Raw genomic sequence first — 21,290 nt, 5'->3', positions numbered from 1 at the left:
GGTACTTCACCTTCACAAAGGTAATAAGCCTAGAAATGTGTTTGAAAGCAGTAGTTTAACTCTGAGCAAGTGCTTGTATTTTTCTCTAGCCTGTTTCCATCTTTGGTAAAAGAAAGCTTGTGAATCCATGGGTCCATTATTAACCAGAATTACGAGTAAGGAAATTCCCCATTTTTTATATGAAATAACCAGTTTTTGTGACCCACCCTTCCATCTTTCACCTGAAGTACTTATTGATGAATATATGTGTCTGAGAAGTCTTTCCCACTAGTGTACCTCCATGAGCAGTATCTCCAGTGCCTAGAACAATACCTGGAGCTTATTATGTGCCTATTAAATAATTTGTTGAATAAATGTCTAGTCTCAATTACCATTTTTGTGGCTTTGATTTGAATGAAAAAACTTGAGTCTGCTATCTCAAACTACCTGACCTCACATTTTCAAGTTTTTGAGAAAGTTGACAAGTTGGACTGTCTTCAGATCTATTAGGAAGTTTTCGTTCACTGGAGACCAACTTTTTCTGAATCTGTAGCCGTTAAGTTTTTATTTCAATCACTTCTGATTTTTTTTTTGTCTTAAAACTGTAATGAGTATCAAGAACTTGGAAGTAAGGTTTGTCTAGTGAAATGGAATAGAAATGTTAAATAGAAGTAAAATACTCCAAAGAGGTAATTTATATAATCTAGTGATCAGGAAGATTGGGAACTGCCCCAAATCCAAGCAACAGGACAAAGGTGTGTGGAGGGAGTTTGAAACTTATTTGTTCTAAAAAACATACTAGCAAAAGGCCCTAGATCTTTAAAGATATAGAAGGGGAAGTAGGGGGTGGGGGAAGGGCAGCACACTAAAACAAGAATTGGGTAATATCTAACATAACCAGGGAGATGGATGATTTAACCAAAATGCACATGGTATGTTGCTGTGGAGCAAGTTTTACCAGTCCTGGGTGTGTGAAGTCCTCTAAAACTTGATCAGTCACTCAGTGGTGTTCGGCTCAGACCCTGTGAACTACAGCACGCCAGGCTTCCCTGTCTTTCACCCCTGGAATTTGTTCAAACTCATGTCCATTGAGCCCGTAATGCCATCCAACCACCCCCTCCCCTGTCACCCCCTTCTCTTACACTCAGTCTTTCCCAGTATCAGGGTGAAAGTTGGGTTCCAATCCAATTCTCTTGTTCCAATCAAGAAAGGCCTGTCCTGTGGGCATTCTAGGCTTTTCAGTCCTAACACTCGGGAACCTCTTACAGAGGGTCTAGCCAGCTCCAGCAGCAATCCTAGCTCTATAAATAGGGGGCCACTGAAGAAGATGGGGTTCCTCAAATCATGGCCTCTGGCTCTGAGAAGGGGTTTAAAAGTGGTAGATCACACTGCTCAGGCCTAACTGTCGTATGTCCCGTCTCCTACAGTCATAGGGGAGAGAGAGGAGCAAGCTCAGCAGAACACCCTCCCCACCACCAACAGGCAGTGAGGTCTGAGGAGCACCCCACTTCATCACCCTCCCTCGAAAAAGAAGACAGCACAAGGCCATTTCCATAGAGTGCTTTATATACCAAAGCTCAATCGAGACTGGAAACCTAGAAAACTGAACCACTGAAGAGAGATTCCAGCCCTCCCCTCACATCCTTGCCTCCAGGCAAGTCTCACTGAACACACCTCGGACCTTCCAAATGCCGGGTTTCCAGCTGTGGTCCCCTCCTGGTCTACAGAACTCAGCTCCCACTGGGCCTCATGGATGGGGAGGACCTTTATCAGAAGAGAATGAAGGAAACCCCCATTACCAGTCCCATCCCCTCGGGCCAGCTCAGTCTGTGGCCTCCATCTTGGTCCCCCGGGGCACCAGGAAGATGGCCCCATCAGCAGCCTGGTGTAGCGCATAGTCTTCAGGGGAGTAGCTGTTGCCTGCTTCATCCCGTAAGTGCTGGAAAATGTCACGGTACAGGTCCGTCAGCTGTTGGCGCATGACCTCTAGGGTCCGGTCGGCTTCGCCTCGGGCCCGGAGAAGCCGCTCCCGCTCGCTGCCCAGCCGCTCCAGTTCCCGCTCCAGCTGCACGATGGTCTCCAGCTTTCTCTTGCGACAGTTCTGGGCAGCCACCTTGTTCTTGCCCCGCCTTCGGATGTCCCGGACCAGGGCCAGCTGGCTCTCTGTCAGCGGGTACCGCGCCAGCAGCTCGTTAAAGTCGTCTACTGGCAGGTTGACAATCTTGTCCGTAGGGAAGGGGATCTTCATGGCCAGGGCCCGCCGCTCATCCCGACTCCCTGCCTCCCCCCGTGCAGTGGGCTTGGCCCGCACAGGGCCAGAGGAGGGTTCTAAGGCTAAGGGGGTCTCGGCAGGTGGCAAGGCATAGTTGGGGTGGGTCAAGGAGTTGGGCATTAGTGAGTAGGGGTACTCCACTGGGTACATCTCTACATACTCGCTGCGACGCCGGCCAGCCTCCGTCCCCTCCAACTCAAGAGATTCAGCGTCGCTATAGTTGAGGGATAATCCTGAGTCAGATTCTGGGTCTTCTTGGGGCTTGGATGGCCCCGCTGACAACCCAATGTCCAGGAGGGCCAAGGGGTCTGGGAGGGGGTCACTGAGCAGGCCCGAGAGGGTCAGTGGCTTGGAGACTGGTACAGTCATGTTGCTGCCATAGGAGTACGGAGGGTCTGGGACATGAGACGTGGGTGCTGGGAGCTCATAAGGTGGTGCAGGAAGGGGAAAGCCAGGCTCCGAGTGGATAGAGCAGGGGCAGTAACTTGGAGGCGGTGGGGGCCCTGGGTATGGGACAGGGGCTGGGGGCTCGAACGATGGCTCACTTGGAGCATTCAGACCCTGCAAGAAAAGACACCAAGAGGTTTGTAGATGGGCTGAGGAAAAGAAGAAACCATCTCTCTCTCAGAACCAATCTGAGTCCCACTGAAAAAACCAGTGAGATAATCACAAGGGAACAGAAAGTTGCTAATAATCATTGAAAGCTTCTGGCAAAGTTGTGACAGAGTAAGTTCATGAAGAAAGCGGCTTAAACAGGAAGGGCACTCGCTGAAGTCAGACTTCAGAAAGGACTACCTAATGCCGCAACAGTTGTGGAATCCCCTCCTCTTTGGGAGAAGTTCTTACTGGCTCGAGATGTCTCTTGTCCCTTTATTTCCTTCAGGAAGACAAGGAGTCACTCCACGATGACCCTTGGAACCCTTTTCCTGCTGCCATTATCTAGGGTCAAAGGGTCAAGTTCGGACCCTGGCCATGCCCCGGGTGCCCAGCAGAGGGAGCTGCTGTGTGGGAAGAGGGCTTAGGGCAGATCCTGAGGGCCCAGGCTGGCGGCAGGAGAGAATGGAGTGGGCACAGTGCCAGGTCTGGGGCAGAGAGTTACTTCAGGGAGCCTCCGTCAGCTCTGCCCTTTCCCCTCCAGTCTCTCTGTCCCTGCCCAGGTGCAGAGAGGAGGAGAGAACATGCCGGGGAGAACTGGGCCCCCAACCCACATCGGGGAGCCACCCTGCTCCAGCCCAGCTGGGGACAAAGGCATCATTGTTAGGCCAACAGACACCCCTTTGTCCAAGTAGCAGGAGGAAAGGACCCCGGCATAGCCTGACCCCACCCCCCACCTTCCTGAGGCCCCTGAACTACAGCTCTGCTACCTGAGGGAAAGGGGCCCAGCTGCTGAGGACAGTGGGGGGAAATGAGGAACGAAGATGGGCAGGGTTGGAAGAGGGCAGAACAGAGGAAGGTGAAGAAGGGAAGGCGGGGCAGGAGGTGAGGTAGAGAGACGTGAGCAGAGTGGCTGCCCAGAGAGCTTGCACCCCCAATCAGATCCTTCCTTCCCACCACTGCTATCTCCTGCTCATCCGCACCCCTCCCCCTCAACGCTCTGGCCCTCCCTCCAGATCTCTTCGACTCCAGCCCTTCTTTTCACAGTGTCCAGAAAATCTCTATCTTGAGACCCTGGGCTCTGCTTGCTCCAGCGCCAGCCCCTGCCACGCACACCCAGGGCCTCAATCCCAGCCAGACTCCCTGTTTTGTTGCTTTTTCCTCCCCCTACCACCTCATTCCCCACTACCTGGCTTACCTGCAGCTCAGTGATGGACATGATCTCCTGCCAAGTCAGTTCCATCTCACCTGGCTCCGGAATGGGCAGCTGTGTTACCCTGTTCCTGCTCTGCTGTGGAGGACACGGGGACATCCTACTGGGCCAGGGCCTGGTCCGAGGTCCCGAGAGCCCAGATGGTCCCAGCAACCTGTATCAAAGGAGAAACAAGGGTTAGGGCCTCTCCTGCCACGGGTCAGCAGTTTTGTCCTTCTTCATTGAGCAGCTGGGCTTCCCAGGTGGCGCAGTGGTAAGGAATCCACCTGCCAATGCAGGAGACTTGGGTATGATCATTGTGTGGGGAAGATCCCCTGGAGGAGTAAATGGCAACTCACTCCAGTATTCTTGCCTGGAAAATCCCATGGACAGAGGACCCTGGCGGGCTACAGTCCATGGGGTCACCAAGAGTCTGACACGACTGAGCGACTGAACACGCGCGCATGCACGGAGCGGCTCCCTCCAGCTTCACCTGAGGGAAGGAGACGCCTCACCCCCCCATTCATGCTGGACTCATCAACAACTCCTTAAGCTAGAAAGCCTTTTTCTGCTGTGTTATCTCTACCTCACCTGCTATGGCTGTAGGCAGTTCCTCTGGGAGCACAGTAGGTTTTATCTTCTTTTCAGATAAGATGCCTTCTCTTTCCCCTACTGCTTAACTCCTCAGGACTGTATCACAGGCCAGGAGAGAAGCCACATCACCTAGGGTCGTGGTTTTATTTTTCCTGTCTCCTACAGCAGCATCAGGGATCACTCCTGATCTCCTCCTCTGCCCTCAGTTTTAGGATCTCAGTCTTTTCCTTCCAAGTTGAGAGTGAGTGCCTGGGGATCCCCAAGGAGCGTGTTGTGGGAAGAGCCAAGCAGACAGCCCCTCCCTTTCTCTAAGATAGGGCCCAGGCCTGCTGGCTGATAGCAGCCCTGCCCTCGCCTCCTATCCTGGTCCTGGGCTCCCCTGCCTGGGCCAGATAAGAAGTTTATCAGTGGCAGGCAGCAGAGGAGGAATGGTCTCTGGAGACACTGGACCTCTGCCCTGTGTCCTGAAGGGTCCTCTTGGCTATACCCCACCCCACAAACCAGGTCATATAGTAACCACAGCAAAGACTTACTTGGCATTTGTTGAGAACTGAGCCTGGGAGTCTATAGGCATTAATTTATGAGATTGATTTTCACAAAGATCCTATAAGGTCCATTCTGAAGCTGAGACTCAAGCTGCTCAATAGCAGAGCAGGTCTGGTACCTAGGGTTGCTGACTCTACTGCCTGTCCCACCTTCCAGGCGCCTTCCCAGTGCTGCTCCCGTGTCTTGCTACGCCGAGACTCTACTGGCAGGCAGCTTCAGTCAGCTCCTTCTGTGGAATCTTGGCCTCTTTTCTCTTCTAGGGAATATTTCTTTAGAGACTTGAATACTCACTCCCCTCCAGCCCCTTTGCTTTGGATCTGGGCTGGAGTTGCAGACCTGCGCAGCAGCAAGATGTCGGGCAAGCCGTCGCCTTTCTCTGAGCCTCTGTTTCCTCATTTGTAAAACCAGAGAGTGAGACAAGTTGAATTTGGAGGTCCCTCCCTCTCTGCTTGGACAGTTCAACATTCTCAGCAATCCCTCAGCCCTGCCTTCATCTTCTCCTTTCTGTCACCCTTTCTCCTCACTCCACCTCCCTATTCCCTGACACCCATCTCACCCTCATCTGTTCTCCCTTCCTTTGGCAAGACACTCCAAAAAGATTTGGCAGGGGCCCTCTGATCTCTTAGGGCCACGCACTGTACCCTATGTTTGCTGTAGAAATAAAGGCAGGCAGACTGGGTGGGTGGGGGAGACTTACAGAAGGACAGACAGAGTACAGGGTTGGATGACCTTAGATCACCACAAGGATGGCCTATCACAGGTATTTAATATGGAATCCACTCTGACTCACCACAAAATTCACGAGAGCTGCAAACTGTCCTTTCGAAGGAGGATCACCCCAAGTCCCTGCCTGCCCACTCCTTGTTGCATGGCCATCCCTAGAGCTGGGAGTTGCCACAGGCCCTTGGCCAGTGGGCAGAGGGCGGGGTGTTTATGTCTGTCCAGGATGCCATTTCAACACCGGAACCCCACCTTCTCCACCCAGGTTCTGGCGGAAATTGCCCAAAGGCAAAGTGAATGGAGAAGGGGTTTAGGGGGCAGGGACAATGACTCTTGCCTCATAGTCCTTCTCACACACACACACACATCCCGTTTTGTCCCTCTGTATAATTTCCCGGATCTGACTCTTAAGTGCAATACAAAGATCCTGCCCTAGGAGGCAGGAGACCAGGTTCTCTGGCATTCCACATGCATGATCTGAGGTAAATTGCTTTCTATTCATTCTCTGCCATTAAATGGAGACAGACCTGGAGAACCTCCTTACAGTAGATTGTATCTGGCTCAAGCAATCACAAACTTTATTGTGGGTTGCATTCACCTGGGGTGCTTGTGAAAACACAGAATTCTGAAAGCTGTCCCAGATCCATCAAAACTGAGTTCATAGGTACAGGTACCTGGCAATCAGCACTTTAACAAGTGGCCTGGGTAGGTGTTTCTGTGCCAGAGGCCCACTGTACTTTGAAAACTGTTAACCAGTCCAACCATATGGATTTACTTGAAAGAACACAAAGCCAGAAAGTCTGGCAAGTAATCTCCAGACTTCTCTTTCACAACCTCGATCCAGGCAAGGCTGGGTTCTAGGCTGCCCTGGTCTCTGAAACTAGATATCAGCCCCTTCTCATAAAGACCAGGAATTTAATTCTCCCTTTACCCTAGGACAGGGAAATGAGAATCCAGAAGGGTCACTGGGGGAGACAGGAAGTAAGGAAAGAGGCAGTTAAGGAGAACCTCAGGATCAACTCCAGCCTGCTCTTTGGTACAAGTCTGTGCCAGGCCAAAAGGGAGTAGTGTGTTCTTCCCTAGACACTCAGAGATGGGTGGTGGTCTATACACCAGCTGTAGGCTCCTCTGGGTCTTAGGAGCCTACCTTCCTGAAGACAGGCCAGGGAGCTGGCAGCCAGTGGTATAGCTTAGAGAGAAGGAATCAGATCAAATAGAACATCACGAAGGGTACAGAAGGTGAAGAGGTCCTGGGAAAGTGCAGCCTGCCTCCCTGTGTCCCTTTTCTTTTACAGCAAATGGTCCTCACTTTCCAGTTTAGCCCACACTTTGAGGTCACACACCCATCTTGCTCCCCAACACTGCATATCATGTAGGATGGACACCATCTCCAGGGAATATAATCCACCCTCTTTACTCTCATCCTAAACCATTCTGGCTTACCCAAAGAGATTTTATCACAATCCCTGAGTACACACAGAATGACATGGAGCTTTATGTTTCAGGATACAGACTGAGGACCATTTGGGGAGGGATGCTGTGGAGAGGAAGGTATTCGGCCCCATCTGCTGCCCCAGGTCTCTAACACCTTGACAAGGGGGTTCTGAGGCTTACTAGACTTCCCTCTCCTCTCCAGGTGTCAACAGAAGCAGTGAAAGGATGGGGAGGGATCAGTAAAACCTGGGGTGTGGAGTGATGTGTGAGCAGCCTGCAGCTTAGAAAGATTAGAAAGAATCTCCAAAGAGAGGGAGGCACACAGAAGTGAGAGAAAGCAACAGAATGGAGGGGAAAGGGGGTGGGTGGAGGGAGCCATGGGGAGGGAGAGGGAGTTGAGGGTGTGGAGAGAGATTTGAGCACAGTAAGATATGTGGGGTCACACATGACTCAAACAGGTGCATGGGAACAAGGGAAAGAGGGACGAGTTTCTGCCGTCCCATCACCCAGTCACTAGACCCCAACCTCAGTCCTTAGGAAGCCCAATGATAGAGAATCTCAGCTCCAGCAGCTGTGACAGGTGATCTCTCTGCCACTGTCCCCAGCCGACTGTCTCCTCAGCTGCCAAGATTTCCAGTCAGAAGCAACTATGCTGCAGTGGGATGCCTTCCTCTCCCTCCCACTTCGAGCTGATCCCCACTGCCCCAGGCCCAGAGAAGAGAAGGCACACAGAGAGGCGAGAACTCAGCACCTCCAAGCCCTAGCAGCCCATCCTGGTGCAACAACACTTCTCAGCGGCCCAGGTGTCCACTGTTTCAGATTCCTCAACTTCCCTTAGACCTCCCCAGATGGCTGGGCAGGGCAGCGTGATGGGATGGAGTAGGTGAAAGGATGGTACCGCATACCTGAGAGTCCAGCGACAGCCAGTCTGCCCAAGGGTTACTCAGGGTCACTCCCCAGCCCCTGAGGCATCCCTCGGGGAACCACTGTCTGGTCCCCATCCATAGCGTTTTGCCCCAAGAATCCCAAAGGGCTCAAGAAGCCACGTAGGTCTCCCACACCTGTCAAATTCCTCGACCAGGGGCAGCCTGGTAAGGTCTGCGACCTCCTAGGATCGCCCTGCGAGTTGATTCTTCTTTCCCTTTGCCTCCTCCACCTCCCCAGCCTGTCCCCAGATCCACTGCAGTTCTCCCCGCCCGCCCCGCAAGCACCTGTGGCAGGGTCCCAGCGAGGTGAGGAGAGCGATGAGAGAGATGAGGCCGGTCTGGGCTGACACCTCCTGGCTGAGGATCCCTGCTACCTCTGAGAGCCGCGGAGGGCCGTGCCCCGCCCCCCGGCCATCTCTGAGCGCCCAGTGTGAAGGCTCCGGGAGCTCCAGGCGGTCGCTGAGCGCCCAGTGTGGAGTGCGGGGAGCTCCGGGCTGGCGCACCAGCCTCTTCTCTGAAGCCCTCGGCCAGAGTTCTCCGTCCTTCCTCCAACCCTCCCCTTTCCCCGTGGCCCTCCTCTCCTCCTGCCCCTTCTGGCGAAGAGAGGAAACTTGAGCCCGGTGTGGTTTCTGCCCACACCCCGCCCCCAACTTGCTCCCGGCCAGCATGGGGCACACATGGCTCCCAGCCCTCCGTGTGAGCCCAGGAGTCCAGCCAGCTCTGCGTTTCTCCCATGCGTATGATGAATTCCAACCTGATGATCTAAGCGACAGAGCGACCTCTAAACTTCATACAAGTTGTACCCCCTGCCCTTTGCCCCTTTGACTGTCTTCAGGACAGGGAAACTGAGTCCTGGCAGGGTGGAGAGCAGCTGGAGAAAAGGACCAGATGTCTAGCATCCCAGTCGTTAGGCAGGTAGGCCTTCGGGACACTTCTTTTATTTCAGGAAAGCCTGGGCTCTGGGAAAGGGGTAGGGGAGCTTTCAGGGGAGGGGGGCCCAGCCGCTTTGATGTGTCCTTTCACCTGTAGCCTTCTCCCCTCCCTCTGCAGCCTCAGATGTCCTAGGACAAAGGCCTCTTTCTTGGCCAGGTTTGTTGTCAGTGTGTGAGGGGAGTTGGGGTAGGGGAGAGCCGCCTGGCAGGGACATTATTCACCTGCCTTAAAGGGGACCCTGGATGCCCTCTGTCCTTTCTTCCAGGCAGTCCCCCCAGTCACAGGGCAGCCACATACTCTGGACAGAACAGGACATGTGTGTAGGGTGTCAGGTCCCCTCCCCCCGCCAGCATTCACAGCAGCTCTGGGGCAGGCCAGGAAGTACCCCTGGAAGTCACTCATTCATCCATTTGCCTCCAAGCCACAACCCAAGTTCCAGGCCAAACAGATCTTTCTCCAGAGACTAGGAGAAAAGTCTGGCTTCCTCCTAGCTTTTAGTAGCTTTCAGCTCTAAGGAAAGTCTTTCCTATGTCTAGCTTCACTCCTTACAGCTGCAGCTTGCACTTTTTTCTATTTTTTTTTTTTTTTCTTATGATATTCAAGTTAAATTGGAAGCAGTTATTGACTGGGGAGGTAGGCAGGTGCCACCCTAAGACATGACTGGCATTCAGCCAGCATTCTGTGATAGGCTTGTGTTCACTATAAAAATAATGAAAACATTCTATCCCACTTGGTAAAGAATAGCTTCTGGGAGTCTTCCAAGTATTCCCCATCATTACAGTACTATGTCAGCCACCCCAGTTCTCTCTCAGGATGCCCCCAACCCAATAACACAAGCAAGCAACTCAAGAGGCAATGTGATACCTGCAGCCTGTGTGTATGGGTTTGATCAACACCCATGCCAAACCCATAGTTCAGTGATTTGAATCTCTACCCCAGGAGATCATAATTCTACATACATGATCTGTGTGGGGCAGGAGGTGACCCATGGCTTCACTGCATGTTACATGCAGGTTCAGAATCTCTTGATGACCTGGGTATGAATTTAGGTCACAAACATGAACACTCAGGTAGCTTATGTATTTATTTGGGCCCATTGGAGGAGATGAGAGGTGGTGATAGTCATACTTGTGGCTGATTCAGTAATGGTATCAGTTTAGTCAGATAGTCAATGGTATCAGATAGTCAACAAACATTTGCTGAATGAAAGCTACCAGTTCAGGACACTATTTGTGGCATCGCACATACAATTATAACACAAGTTATCCAGTGAATGAATGGATATTTATGGAGTGTCTACTTATCATTCATTCATTCAACAAATATTTGTTGTGGGTCTACTATGTTTCCCACTCCAGAACCACACAAAGATGAATAAGAACAGTCTGTGTCCTTATTAACAGCCTATGCAGGGAATTTGGGGTTTTTCAGGCGGCACTAGTAGTAAAGAATCTGCCTGCCAGTGCAGAAGACTCAGGAGATGCGGGTTCAGTCTTTGGGTTGGGAAGAGCCTCTGGAGAAAGAAATGGCAACCCACTCCTGTATTTTTGCCTGGAAAATCCCATGGACAGAGGAGCCTGGCAGAATACAGTCCATGGGGCCACAAAGAGTCAGATACAGTAATAAAGGTCTATAAAAAGTACTATGGAGGGACTTCCCTGGAGGGCCAGTGGTTAAGACTTCTCCTTCCGATTCAGGGGTACTGGTTTGATCCCTGGCTGGAGAGGTAAGACCTCACATGCCTTGTGGCCAGAAAACTAGAACATTAACAACAGAAGCAATATCGTAACAAATTCAATAAAGACTTCAAAAATGATCCACATCAAAAAAACGAAAAAAAGGTCCTATGGAGCTGAACTACTGTTGGGGAAATTCAGAGCAGGCTTCACAGAGGAGGTGACAATTGATCTGGGCTGTGGAGAATGACTCAGGGTTCATCAGGAAAAGAGGGGAGAAGGGTATTCCAAGCTGAGGTGTGAAAGCCCAGAGGCATCAGACTGAGAAGAGTACTCAGGGTTTCCTAGGGTGGAGTGTGGGGAAGGAAGTAGTGAAAAATAAGCTTGGGGAGATTGGGGCTAGATGTAAAAGTCTTGAAAGTCAAACTAGGGAGGTTGTGTTTCATCCCATGTGCGAGTCAAAGGCATGTTTGAAGCAGTTTACTTGTTTTCGGGGACAGACATGGTCGTACAGGCTGAGCTAAGTCAACAGACAGCCTTCATTTAGGCGGCTGGCCAGGATATCTCTCCCACCTCACCCTATTCCCCTCCCATAGGAAGAGGCTGTTACTGGGATTAGCAGGCTGTGTTCTGCCTCTAGAACATTCTTTTTTTTTTTTTAATGTATTTATTTATTATTTTTGGTTGCACTGGGTCTTTGTTGCTGCACACGGACTTCCTCCAGTTGCAGAGAGTGGGATCTACTCTTTCTTGCAGTGTGTGGTCTTCTCATTACAGTGGCTTCTCTTGTTGCGGAGCACAGGTTCTAGGTGCACATGGGCTTCGGTAGTTGTGGCTCTTGGGCTCTGAATGCAGGCTCAGTAGTTGTGGTACATGGGCTTGGTTGCTTCGTGGCATGTGGAATCTTCCTAGAATGGGGATCGAACCCATGTCCCCTGCATTGGCAGGCGGATTCCTATCCACTGTACCTCAAGGGCAGTCCAAGAACACTCTTTACAGCCCCCCAGGGGTCTGGATGGTTCCTTTAGTCCCCTCCTTTCAGATTCCTGCTGTCTAGAGTCAACCTCCTTCTATCTTAAATCTCCTTTGCTTGATGTAAGATTAACAGGGTATTAGGAGCCTGAATGGGTTGGACAGTGCCTGCAGCTAGGCAAGGCAGAATACCTAAGATTTTCCTAGCCCCAAGATCCTCCTGCGTCAACCAAAGTGGCAGAGACAGAGTGTGGAGAAAAACATGGCCACATATCTTTACTCTTATACCGTTCTTCATCCATGCTGCTCACGCACCCCCAAAAGGCTGTCTTATTGTCACCTCTGGTCAATTCACCCCACCCTCACCCCAGTGTGTGTGCACACCACCATCAGCATCAGGGCAAGCCACAGCCGTGTTGCCAAACACCCTACCGGGTTATGCAACCAGCTTCCCGAGTAGGGCGGGGTGGGTAGAGGTGAAACCAGGGGAGGGCCACAGGTCCCAGAGGGAGCTGGCTGCCTGGCCTGCTTGCCTGCTGGGCTGACCGCAGTGGCCCCAGGGGGCGGGGGCAGGGCTGGCCCTTTTATCAGTGCCCTGCAGGATTGCACCCGCCACCCCCTGGCTTCCTCTCTCAACAGACGGAAAGGGGAGGCAGCCACAGGGTGCAAGGGAGGGCTGGGCGTTATCCTAGGCTGCAGAGCCTGGCGGTTACCCCGGATGGCTGGGGGAGGTGTTGGAGGGGGTCTGGGACCAGGGAATAGTGAGGCCCCTCTTACTCAAGTAAGGAAAGGGAGATATAAACTGAGGCCCAGATGGTGGAGCCAGATGTCCTAAGCCATCCACTGGTTTTTCCTTGTGTTCCAGTTTGGATGAGGATAGGATTAAAAAAAAAGGTCTCTGAAGAGGTTCCTTTCCATATATAAGAATTCTAAGAGAATTGACTCAGGAGTCAGGACACTGAGCCCCACTATCAGCTCTAAAGAGCTTGTGGCTCTCAAGGGTCCAGAGTGTTGGGGAGGACTGAGGTTCCCAGTCCTGGCATCTGTGGGTTATTCCCAGGTAGCAGAGCTCCACACCTAACCTAAGACACATGAAGGCTGATAGATGAGTCCAGAATAGTCCAGCATAACCCCTGGAGCTTAATTCTAAATCTAGAAAGGGGAGTATGTTGTGTGGTATTCAGTTCAGTTGTCGCTCAGTCGTGTCCGACTCTTTGCGACCCCATGGACTGCAGCACGCCAGGCTTCCCTGTCTATCACCAATTCCCAGAGCCTACTCAAACTCATCTCCATAGAGTCGGTGATGCCATCCAACCATTTCACCCTCTGTCGTCCCTTTCTCCTCCCGCCTTCAATCTTTCCCAGCATCAGGGTCTTTTCAAATGAGTCAGTTCTTAGCATCAGGTGGCCAAAGGATTGGAGTTTGAGCTTCAACATCAGTCCTTCCAATGAATATTCAGGACTGATTTCCTTTAGGATGGACTGGTTGGATCTCTTTGAATTCCAAGGGACTCTCAAGAGTCTTCTCTAGCACCACAGTTCAAAAGCATCAATTCGTGGGTGCTCAGCTTTCCTTATAGACCAACTCTCACATCCATACATGACTACTGGAAAAACCATAGCTTTGACTAGATGGACTTTTGTTGGCAAAGTAATGTCTCTGCTTTTTAATATGCTAAGTTGGTCATAGCTTTTCTTTGAAGGAGCAAACATCTTTTAATTTCATGGCTGCAGTCACCATCTGCAGTGATTTTGGAGCCCAAGAAAATAAAGTCTGTCACTGTTTCCATTGTTTCCCCATCCATTTGCTGTGAAGTGATGGAAAAGGATGCCACAATCTTCATTTTTTGAATGTTGAGTTGTAAGCCAGCTTTTTTACTCTCTTCTTTCACCTTCATCAAGAGGCTCTTTAATTCCTCTTCGCTTTCTGCCATTAGGGTGGTGTCATCTGCATATCTGAGGTTATTGATATTTCTTCCAGAAATCTTGATTCCAGCTTGTGCTTCATCCAGCCTGGCATTTCTCATGATGTACTCTGCATAGAAGTTAAATAAGCAGGGTGACAATATACAGCCTTGATGTACTCCTTTCCCGATTTGGAACCAGTCTGTTGTTCCATGTCCAGTTCTAACTGTTGCTTCCTGACCTGCATACAGATTTTTCAGGAGGCAAGTCGGGTGGTCTGGTATTCCCATCTCTTTCAGAATTTTCCACAGTTTATTGTGATCCATAAAGTCAAAGGCTTTGGCGTAGTCAAAAAAGCAGAAATAGATATTTTTTTCTGGAACTGTCTTGGTTTTTCAATGAACCAACAGATATTGGCAATTTGATCTCTGGTTCCTCTGCCTTTTCTAAATCCAGCTTGAACATCTGGAAGTTCTCGTTTCACATACTGTTGAAGCCTGGCTTGAAGAATTTTGAGTATTACTTTGCTAGCATGTGAGATATGTGCAATTGTGTGGTAGTTTGAACATTATTTGGCATTGCCTTTTTTTGGGATTGGAGTGAAAACTGGCCTTTTCCAGTCCTGTGGCCACTGCTGAGTTTTCCAAATTTGCTGGCATATTGAGTGTAGCACTTTCACAGCATCATCTTTTAGGATTTGAAATAGCTCAAGTGGAATTCCATCACCTCCACTAGCTTTGTTCATAGTGATGCTTCCTAAGGCTCACTTGACTTCACATTCCAGGATGTCTGGCTCTAGGTGAGTGATCATGCCATCATGGTTATCTGGGTCATGAAGATCTTCTTTGTATAGTTCTTCTGTGTATTCTTGCCACCTCTTCTTAATATCTTCTGCTTCTGTTAGGTCCATACCATTTCTGTCCTTTATTATGCCCATCTTTGTATGAAATGTTCCCTTGGTATCTTTAATTTTCTTGAAGAGATCTCTGGTCTTTCTCATTCTATTATTTTCCTCTATTTCTTTGCATTGATCGCTGAGGAAGGCTTTCTTATCTCTCCTTGCTATTCTTTGGAACTCTGTATTCAAACTGGTATATCTTTCCTTTTCTCCTTTGGCTTTAGCTTCTCTTCTTTTCTCAGCTATTTGTAAGGCCTCCTCAGACAACCATTTTGCCTTTCTTTTTCTTGGGGATGGTCTTGATCACTGCCTCTTATACAATGTCACGAACCTTCATCCATAGTTCTTCAGGCACTCTTGTCTATCATATCTAATCCCTTGAATCTATTTGTCACTTCCACTATATAATTGTAAGGGATTTGATTTAGGTCATACCTGAATGGTCTAGTGGTTTTCCCTACTTTCTTCAATTTAAGTCTGAATTTGGCAATAAGGAGTTCATGATCTGAGCCATAGTCAGCTCCCAATTTTTTTTTTTTTTTTTTTTTTTTGCTGACTGCTGATGGAGCTTCTCCATCTTTGGCTGCAAAGAATATAATCAAGCTGATTTCAGTATTGACCTTTGACTTCTGCACCTTTTTGTGGTGTAGAGTAAGTAGAATGATGTTGTTGTTGTTCAGATCTTGAATCTTAAGACCTGGACTTGAGTCCCTGCATTCACTGGTTACATGACTTTGGGCAACTCAACCTTCCTAAGCCTTGTTTCTTTACAAGGGAAAATGGAGATAAGGATGATAATACCTATTCAGTGAAGTTTGGGGGAAGATTAAAGGAGATCAATAAGCAAGGCTGGGGAATGACAGGCTAGGCTAAGTAGCTTCAGTTGTGTCTGACTCTGTGCGACCCTATGGACAATAGCTCACCAGGCTCCTCTGTCCATGGGATTCTCCAGGCAAAAATACTGGGCTGAGTTGCCATGTCCTCCTCCAGGGAATCTTCCCAACCCAGGAATCGAACCCACATCTCTGCAGGTGTATTCTTCAGAAGCTTAGAAACCTGGAAACCAGAGTGTTTCAGAGGCTTGGGAATTGAGAAGAGTCTACTTATCTGGAAGTCAGACTCTGGTGGAGAGATAACTGGAACAGAACTGAAGCCAGGAGGCAGTCTGGTTCTGGGAGAGAACCAGGACTAGAATGCAGCAGTGTTTGTGGGGCTGGGTGGTAGACTTTCAGGAACTAGCTCTGGAGCCATGGCTTTCCCACCCCAGCACTATTGGGCAGGGCCAGTTTTAGCCACGCAATGGGCACAGTGCCAGCTTTATGAGCTTCAGTCACCTTCCAGGAACCCCAGAACCCTCCCCCTCACCTCACCCTGTTGCAATCCTTTGCAGTGGGCGGAGCTTCCTGGGAAGTCCCACCCTCTGCTCCTCAAGAGGATGGAAGGCTTGAGGCCTCACTATTCATTTCCTCCTTCAAACAGGCATCCTGCTCATTCCAGCCTCCTCTCTCTGCTCCACCTGCTCCCTTGCACCAGAATGCTCTCCTTGGACCTTTCTACCAACCAGATGCAGTACAAAGTGGAAGAGAGATCTGGGTTTGAGTCTCAGTTCACACTTAAAAGTTCAGACTTGGGCAAATTATATAACCTCCTTGAGCCTTGGTTTCCCCTTGGTAAGTGGGGAGAACTGAGCTTCTTGTGAGGGATGTAAGAAAATGTACATATAGTGCTTATACAGAAAGACTTTAGTGTTGGATCCCTTCCTCTGATCCACTGTCCAAGATCCAGCTTCATTCAAGTTCTGTCTCCACGCCACTTTCTTGGGCTACTTTAACCCTTACCCATAATTTTTTGTCTAACTCCTTTTGCAATTATTTTATGTACCAGAGAACTAATAATCTCATATAAATGTTTTCCAGTTGAACTATATGATTTTGTGTGTTGTTATATCATTCTGTAATAGTGATAATATAACTATATTAGCGGGCTTCCCAGGTGGCGCTGGTGGTAAAGAACCCACCTGCCAGTGCAGAAGACATAAGAGACATGGGTTAGATCCCTAGGTCAGGAAGATCCCCTGGAGAGTACCTGGCAACACACTCCAGTATTCTGCCTGGAGAATCCCATGGACAGAGGAGCCTGGTGAGCTACAATCCACAGAGTCACAAAGAGACTAATGGAACTTAGCACGCATGCATGAAAACTGTATTATACAAAACCTGTCTCAAGCATCATAGTATAATGGTTAAGAAGACAAGTTTTAGAGTCAGAAATGCCTTCATTCAAACCTTGGGTCTGACAGTCACTTTGAGATCTCAAGCAAATTCTTTAATCTCTCTGAGCCTAATTTTATCCATCTGTAATTTGGGGATAATTACAATACTTATCTTACATATTATTGTGAGAAGTTAACAACTAAGCAGAGACATTACTTTGCCAACAAAGGTCCATCTAGTCAAGGCTATGGTTTCTCCTGTGGTCATGTATGGATGTGAGAGTTGGACTGTGAAGAAGGCTGAGTGCTGAAGAATTGATGCTTTTGAACTGTGGTGTTGGAGAAGACTCTTGAGAGTCCCTTGGACTGCAAGGAGATCCAGCCAGTCCATTCTGAAGGAGATCAGCCCTGGGATTTCTTTGGAAGGAATGATGCTGAAGCTGAAACTCCAGTACTTTGGCCACCTCATGCGAAGAGCTGACTCATTGGAAAAGACTCTGATGCTGGGAGGGATTGGGGGCAAGAAGAGAAGGGGACGACAGAGGATGAGATGGCTGGATGGCATCACCGACTCGATGGACGTGAGTCTGAGTGAACTCCGGGAGTTTGTGATGGACAGGGAGGCCTGGCGTGCTTCGATTCATGGGGTCGCAAAGAGTCAGACACAACTGAGTGACTGATCTGATCTGATGTATGTTTAATTTAGTGATTCAATGCCTGGGATATAATAAACACTATTAAATAGCACATATATGGTACATCTATTATTATAAAATAAATATTAAATATATTAAATTAAATTATTGTTAACTAATAGGTAAACTTCTTGTGAGGGATTGCATTTTAAGTTTTTTTTTTTTTTTTAAACCATACTCCACAGCATGTGAAATCCACCAAGGATTGAACCTGCGCCCCCTGCACTGGAAGGCAGAGTCTTAACCACTGGCCTGCCAAGGAAGTCCCATGTTTTGTCTTTTGTATATATATCTCAAGGTGTCTATTTCTGAGTACAGCATACTGTCACCCACTCATCAAATATTTTGAGAGTATTTAACAGATTGCTAAATTTGAAGGATACCAAGATAACTGAGGAGTGAGCCTTGCCTTTGGGCAGACACATGTATAAACAGATAAATGGTGATGTGAAGTAAGAATGGCTAATTTCAGGGGGAACAAAGGAAAAGCAGCCTCAGAGGAAAGGCCTCAGAGAGGAGGTAACCTTTCAACTAGTCTTGAGAAACAGAAGAATATGAATTTGCTAGGGAGAAAAATGGGGGACAGCATTCTGGGAAGAAGAAACATCATGTGTAAAACACAGTGGTGGGGGAAGTATATAAAGTTTTGGTCAGTTACAGAGTCTAGGGGTCCAAGGGTGTTTTTAAGGAGATCTGGGTGGAGGGGTAGTTTCCTGAACTTTCCTGGGAAAGTAGGGTAGGTCGTGGTGACCAAGCCCAGGGCCCCCTCCCTGCCAGCAGTCTAGCTGCCTATCAAAGTTCTTGGGATAGTCCTCTCCCTCCAAGGACCCTGAGGTAGGTTTGGCTGACCTCCCCTGGGAGCACTGAGGGTTTTTCCCAAATTGCTTCCAGTCTCTTGGAGTGACTATTCTGGCCAAAACCGACAAGATGGGGGCATCCTGGGATTCTCTCCCCTGTTGTCCCTTTGAGTCCCCATATCTTATGTATGGTGATGAAGAACCAGGATGAGCACTGTCTAATTTGCTCAGTGTCTGGTCTCTGTGCTCAGTCGCTCAGTCATGTCTGACTCTTCACGACCCCATGAACTATAGCCCACCAGGCTCCTCTGTCCATGGGATTTTCCAGGCTAGAATACTGGAATGGGTTGCCATTTCCTCCTTCAGGGGATCTTCCCGACCCAGGGATCAAACCCAAGTCTCCCGTGTCTCCTGCATTGGCAGATGGGTTCTTTACCACTTTGCCACTTGGGAAGCCCCACTGTCTCTGGATCACTTCCCAAATTCTCTTGTGTTGAAAGCTCTTCCCATGAAGGCTGTCTCCACACCAGGGCCTCCGACTTTCCCTGGTTATTGTCTGTGTTCTTTCTGGTTGCAGCTAAAACCATGCCCATAGGCTGGTGTCTGCAGTCTCTGGCCTTTTTTTCCCTCAACAAGATCACTTGCCAGAGAATTAGATATCCACAAGGAGGAAGGTGGAGGGCTCATGGGCCCCATCATCCCCCAACTATCAACTTCCCTTTTTGAGAATGGAGAGAGAGAAGGAGAGACAGAGACCCATCTGATTGGTGCAGAGCCAGCATCTCAGTTGTCCAGACAGGAAATGAAAAGAGGACTCCATCACTTCTCTCTCTCTTGGGTTAGGAGAAGTGGAAAGAAGAAATAAGGGGAAACCAAGGGTTAGAAAAGAAGATAGAGCTGGAGCAATTCAATGCAGACAAAATCCTCTGAAATTGAAAGTACTTATTCCCTGGTGGTCCAGTGGTTTAGGACTCGGCACTTTCACTTTCAGGGCCTAGGTTTGAACTAAGATCCTTCAAGCTGCTCAGAGCAGCCAAAAAAAAAAAAAAAGGAAAGAATCATCCTCTGTTTACCATCTGCCTTTCCTTCTCATACCCTAACACTCCTCCTCCCATCCTAATACCCTCCTGCCTCAAGAACCAATAAACCATTAGTACTATCTTTTAATTTTAACTTTATTTAAAAAAGAAAAATTTTTTTTTTGATATGCCACAAGGCATGTGGGGGATCTTAGTTCCCCAATCAGAGATCCAACCTGCACTTACTGCATTGGAAATGTGGTCTTAACCCCTGGACCACCAGGGAAGTACCTCAATTTTATTTCTAAAATAATCCGTCCACTTCCCTTCATATCCAGAACTATAAACTTGCAGACACTGTAAACTTCCTTACCCCTCTCAATCTCCACTGAACTTTCCTGCAAAACAAAACATTTTTGGTTAAATCCAATGATTCAGCTTCTTCACATCTATACCTGGGCAGCTAAATATGGATGGAAGAAGGACTTACTGGGTGGTCCAGTGGCGAAGACTCTGCTACCAATGTAGGTTGGGGGGAGGGGGGAGGGGCAGGGGGGCCAGGGGGCCAGGGTTCAGGTCCTGGTTAGGGAACTAGATCCCACATACCTCAACTAAAGATACTGCATGTCACCATGAAGATCGAAGATCCCTTATGCTGCAACTAAGACTCAGTACAGCCAAATAAATAATACATATTTTAAAATATATATATTGATGGAGGAAATTCCAGAATCTTGTTAAGTAGTATATTTCAAATTTATGGCCCTATAACTCAACTAATTCAAAGTTATGCCTCCAAAATTCAACTAGTTGCCAACTAATTCTATATTTACCTGGTAAATTCCTCTTTTGTTTTTTCTTTTTTGTGTGTGTGGTAAATTTTCTTTTCTACTCTACTCTGTTCAATAACTATTTCAAGCTTTCTCTCTTTTAAAATCTCTAACACCACCTCCACTTTTGACCTTGCCTATATTTCATTGATAACATAGATGTAATCTGATGAGACTTCCCTATTTTTCCAATACGAAATCCTCCAGCTTACTTGCATCTACATGCTTGACATTCTACGTCATTAAAATGAAAGAAGTACCCTTGTTCCTAAGTAAGGCCATCCCCTCTCAGTTCTCTGAAAAGATGAGAAAATTAGATTCCTCTGGGTGCATAGCAAAATTCAGTTCTGCTCCATAGCAAAGTGCAGCCGACTGCATGGATCAGTCCTGAGAAGACTGATAAAATAATTCAGAGGCAGGGCTGAATCACAAGGTGGTAGTCTTAAGAGTTCACCCAGGTAGAACTCCCCACCCATTCTCTTGGATGAAAGCAGGAGTTATATAACCCTAGGAAGCTTCATCTTTGTGGTCTTACGTTTCATCATAGCTGTATGTTGGGGAGACACTTCCTATACGTCGGAGACAAAGCCAGACTGTTATTAGGTCAGAAAGATGCTACCTTCTTCTGTTGTCTCCTTAAGACCTGCTTCACTGAGCACCCAAGACTTAAGTGACGTGTCCTCACCAGTCACCCTGTGGAGGGCATGTGCCCACATATCTAGCCAACAGCTGGAGCTGCCAACACTGTTCTCCATGATTACTGCAGTTTGTACTGTTTCCCATTCTGCAGTGGCTGCAGTAGAAGCAGTCTATGATTGCTTTAGCAAGAGGCAGAACAAGCCCTGGGCTTGGAGTTAAAGTGCTGAGCTGATAGAATTACATTCATTTTCTTTGTGTGTGTGTGTGTGTTTGGCCTCGAGAGACTTGTGAGATCTTAGTTCCCTAACAGGGATTGAACCCAGGCCACAGCAGTGAAAGTGCTAATTACTGGACAACCAGGGAATTCCCTTATTTATTTTTAAATTTTTTTCTTTCTTTTTAAGAATATAGTTCCCTGTGCTATACAGTAGGTCCTTGTCAGTTATCTGTTTTATTA

At 48.5% G+C, this 21,290-nt stretch overlaps 1 protein-coding gene across 4 annotated transcripts; it reads right to left on the bottom strand.

The window, feature by feature from the left end:
• Nucleotides 1-1,527: 1,527 nt before the first annotated feature.
• Nucleotides 1,528-8,820, bottom strand: NFE2 (nuclear factor, erythroid 2). Of its 4 annotated transcripts, none has more exons than XM_019960388.2 (3): nt 8,543-8,820; nt 4,044-4,212; nt 1,528-2,812 (listed from the first exon to the last, which is right to left on the bottom strand). In XM_019960388.2, the coding sequence occupies exons 2-3, from the start codon at nt 4,155-4,157 to the stop codon at nt 1,802-1,804; spliced, it is 1,125 nt and encodes a 374-aa protein (XP_019815947.1). In that variant the 5' UTR covers nt 4,158-4,212; nt 8,543-8,820; the 3' UTR covers nt 1,528-1,801. The 4 variants fall into 4 exon arrangements, with proteins under 4 accessions (XP_019815947.1, XP_019815948.1, XP_070645089.1 ...); XM_019960389.2 differs by lacking the exon at nt 8,543-8,820 and adding an exon at nt 5,968-8,494; XM_070788988.1 differs by lacking the exon at nt 8,543-8,820 and adding an exon at nt 5,165-5,961.
• Nucleotides 8,821-21,290: the final 12,470 nt, after the last annotated feature.

Source organism: Bos indicus, chromosome 5 (genome assembly GCF_029378745.1).
Source record: "Bos indicus isolate NIAB-ARS_2022 breed Sahiwal x Tharparkar chromosome 5, NIAB-ARS_B.indTharparkar_mat_pri_1.0, whole genome shotgun sequence".
NCBI lineage: Eukaryota > Metazoa > Chordata > Mammalia > Artiodactyla > Bovidae > Bos > Bos indicus.
The sequence above is the reverse complement of the archived record's forward strand: the minus strand, read 5'-3'. Positions and strand labels throughout refer to the sequence as shown.

Excerpts from the sequence above, each read along its gene's own strand:
- NFE2 (XM_070788988.1), bottom strand. The coding sequence starts at position 5,205 with ATGCCTATAGACTCCCAGGCTCAGTTCTCAACAAATGCCAA. Across the intron at positions 4,213-5,164 it reads CAGTTCTCAACAAATGCCAA|GTTGCTGGGACCATCTGGGC; the intron begins GTAAGTCTTTGC and ends CCTTTGATACAG. Across the intron at positions 2,813-4,043 it reads TGTCCATCACTGAGCTGCAG|GGTCTGAATGCTCCAAGTGA; the intron begins GTAAGCCAGGTA and ends CTTTTCTTGCAG.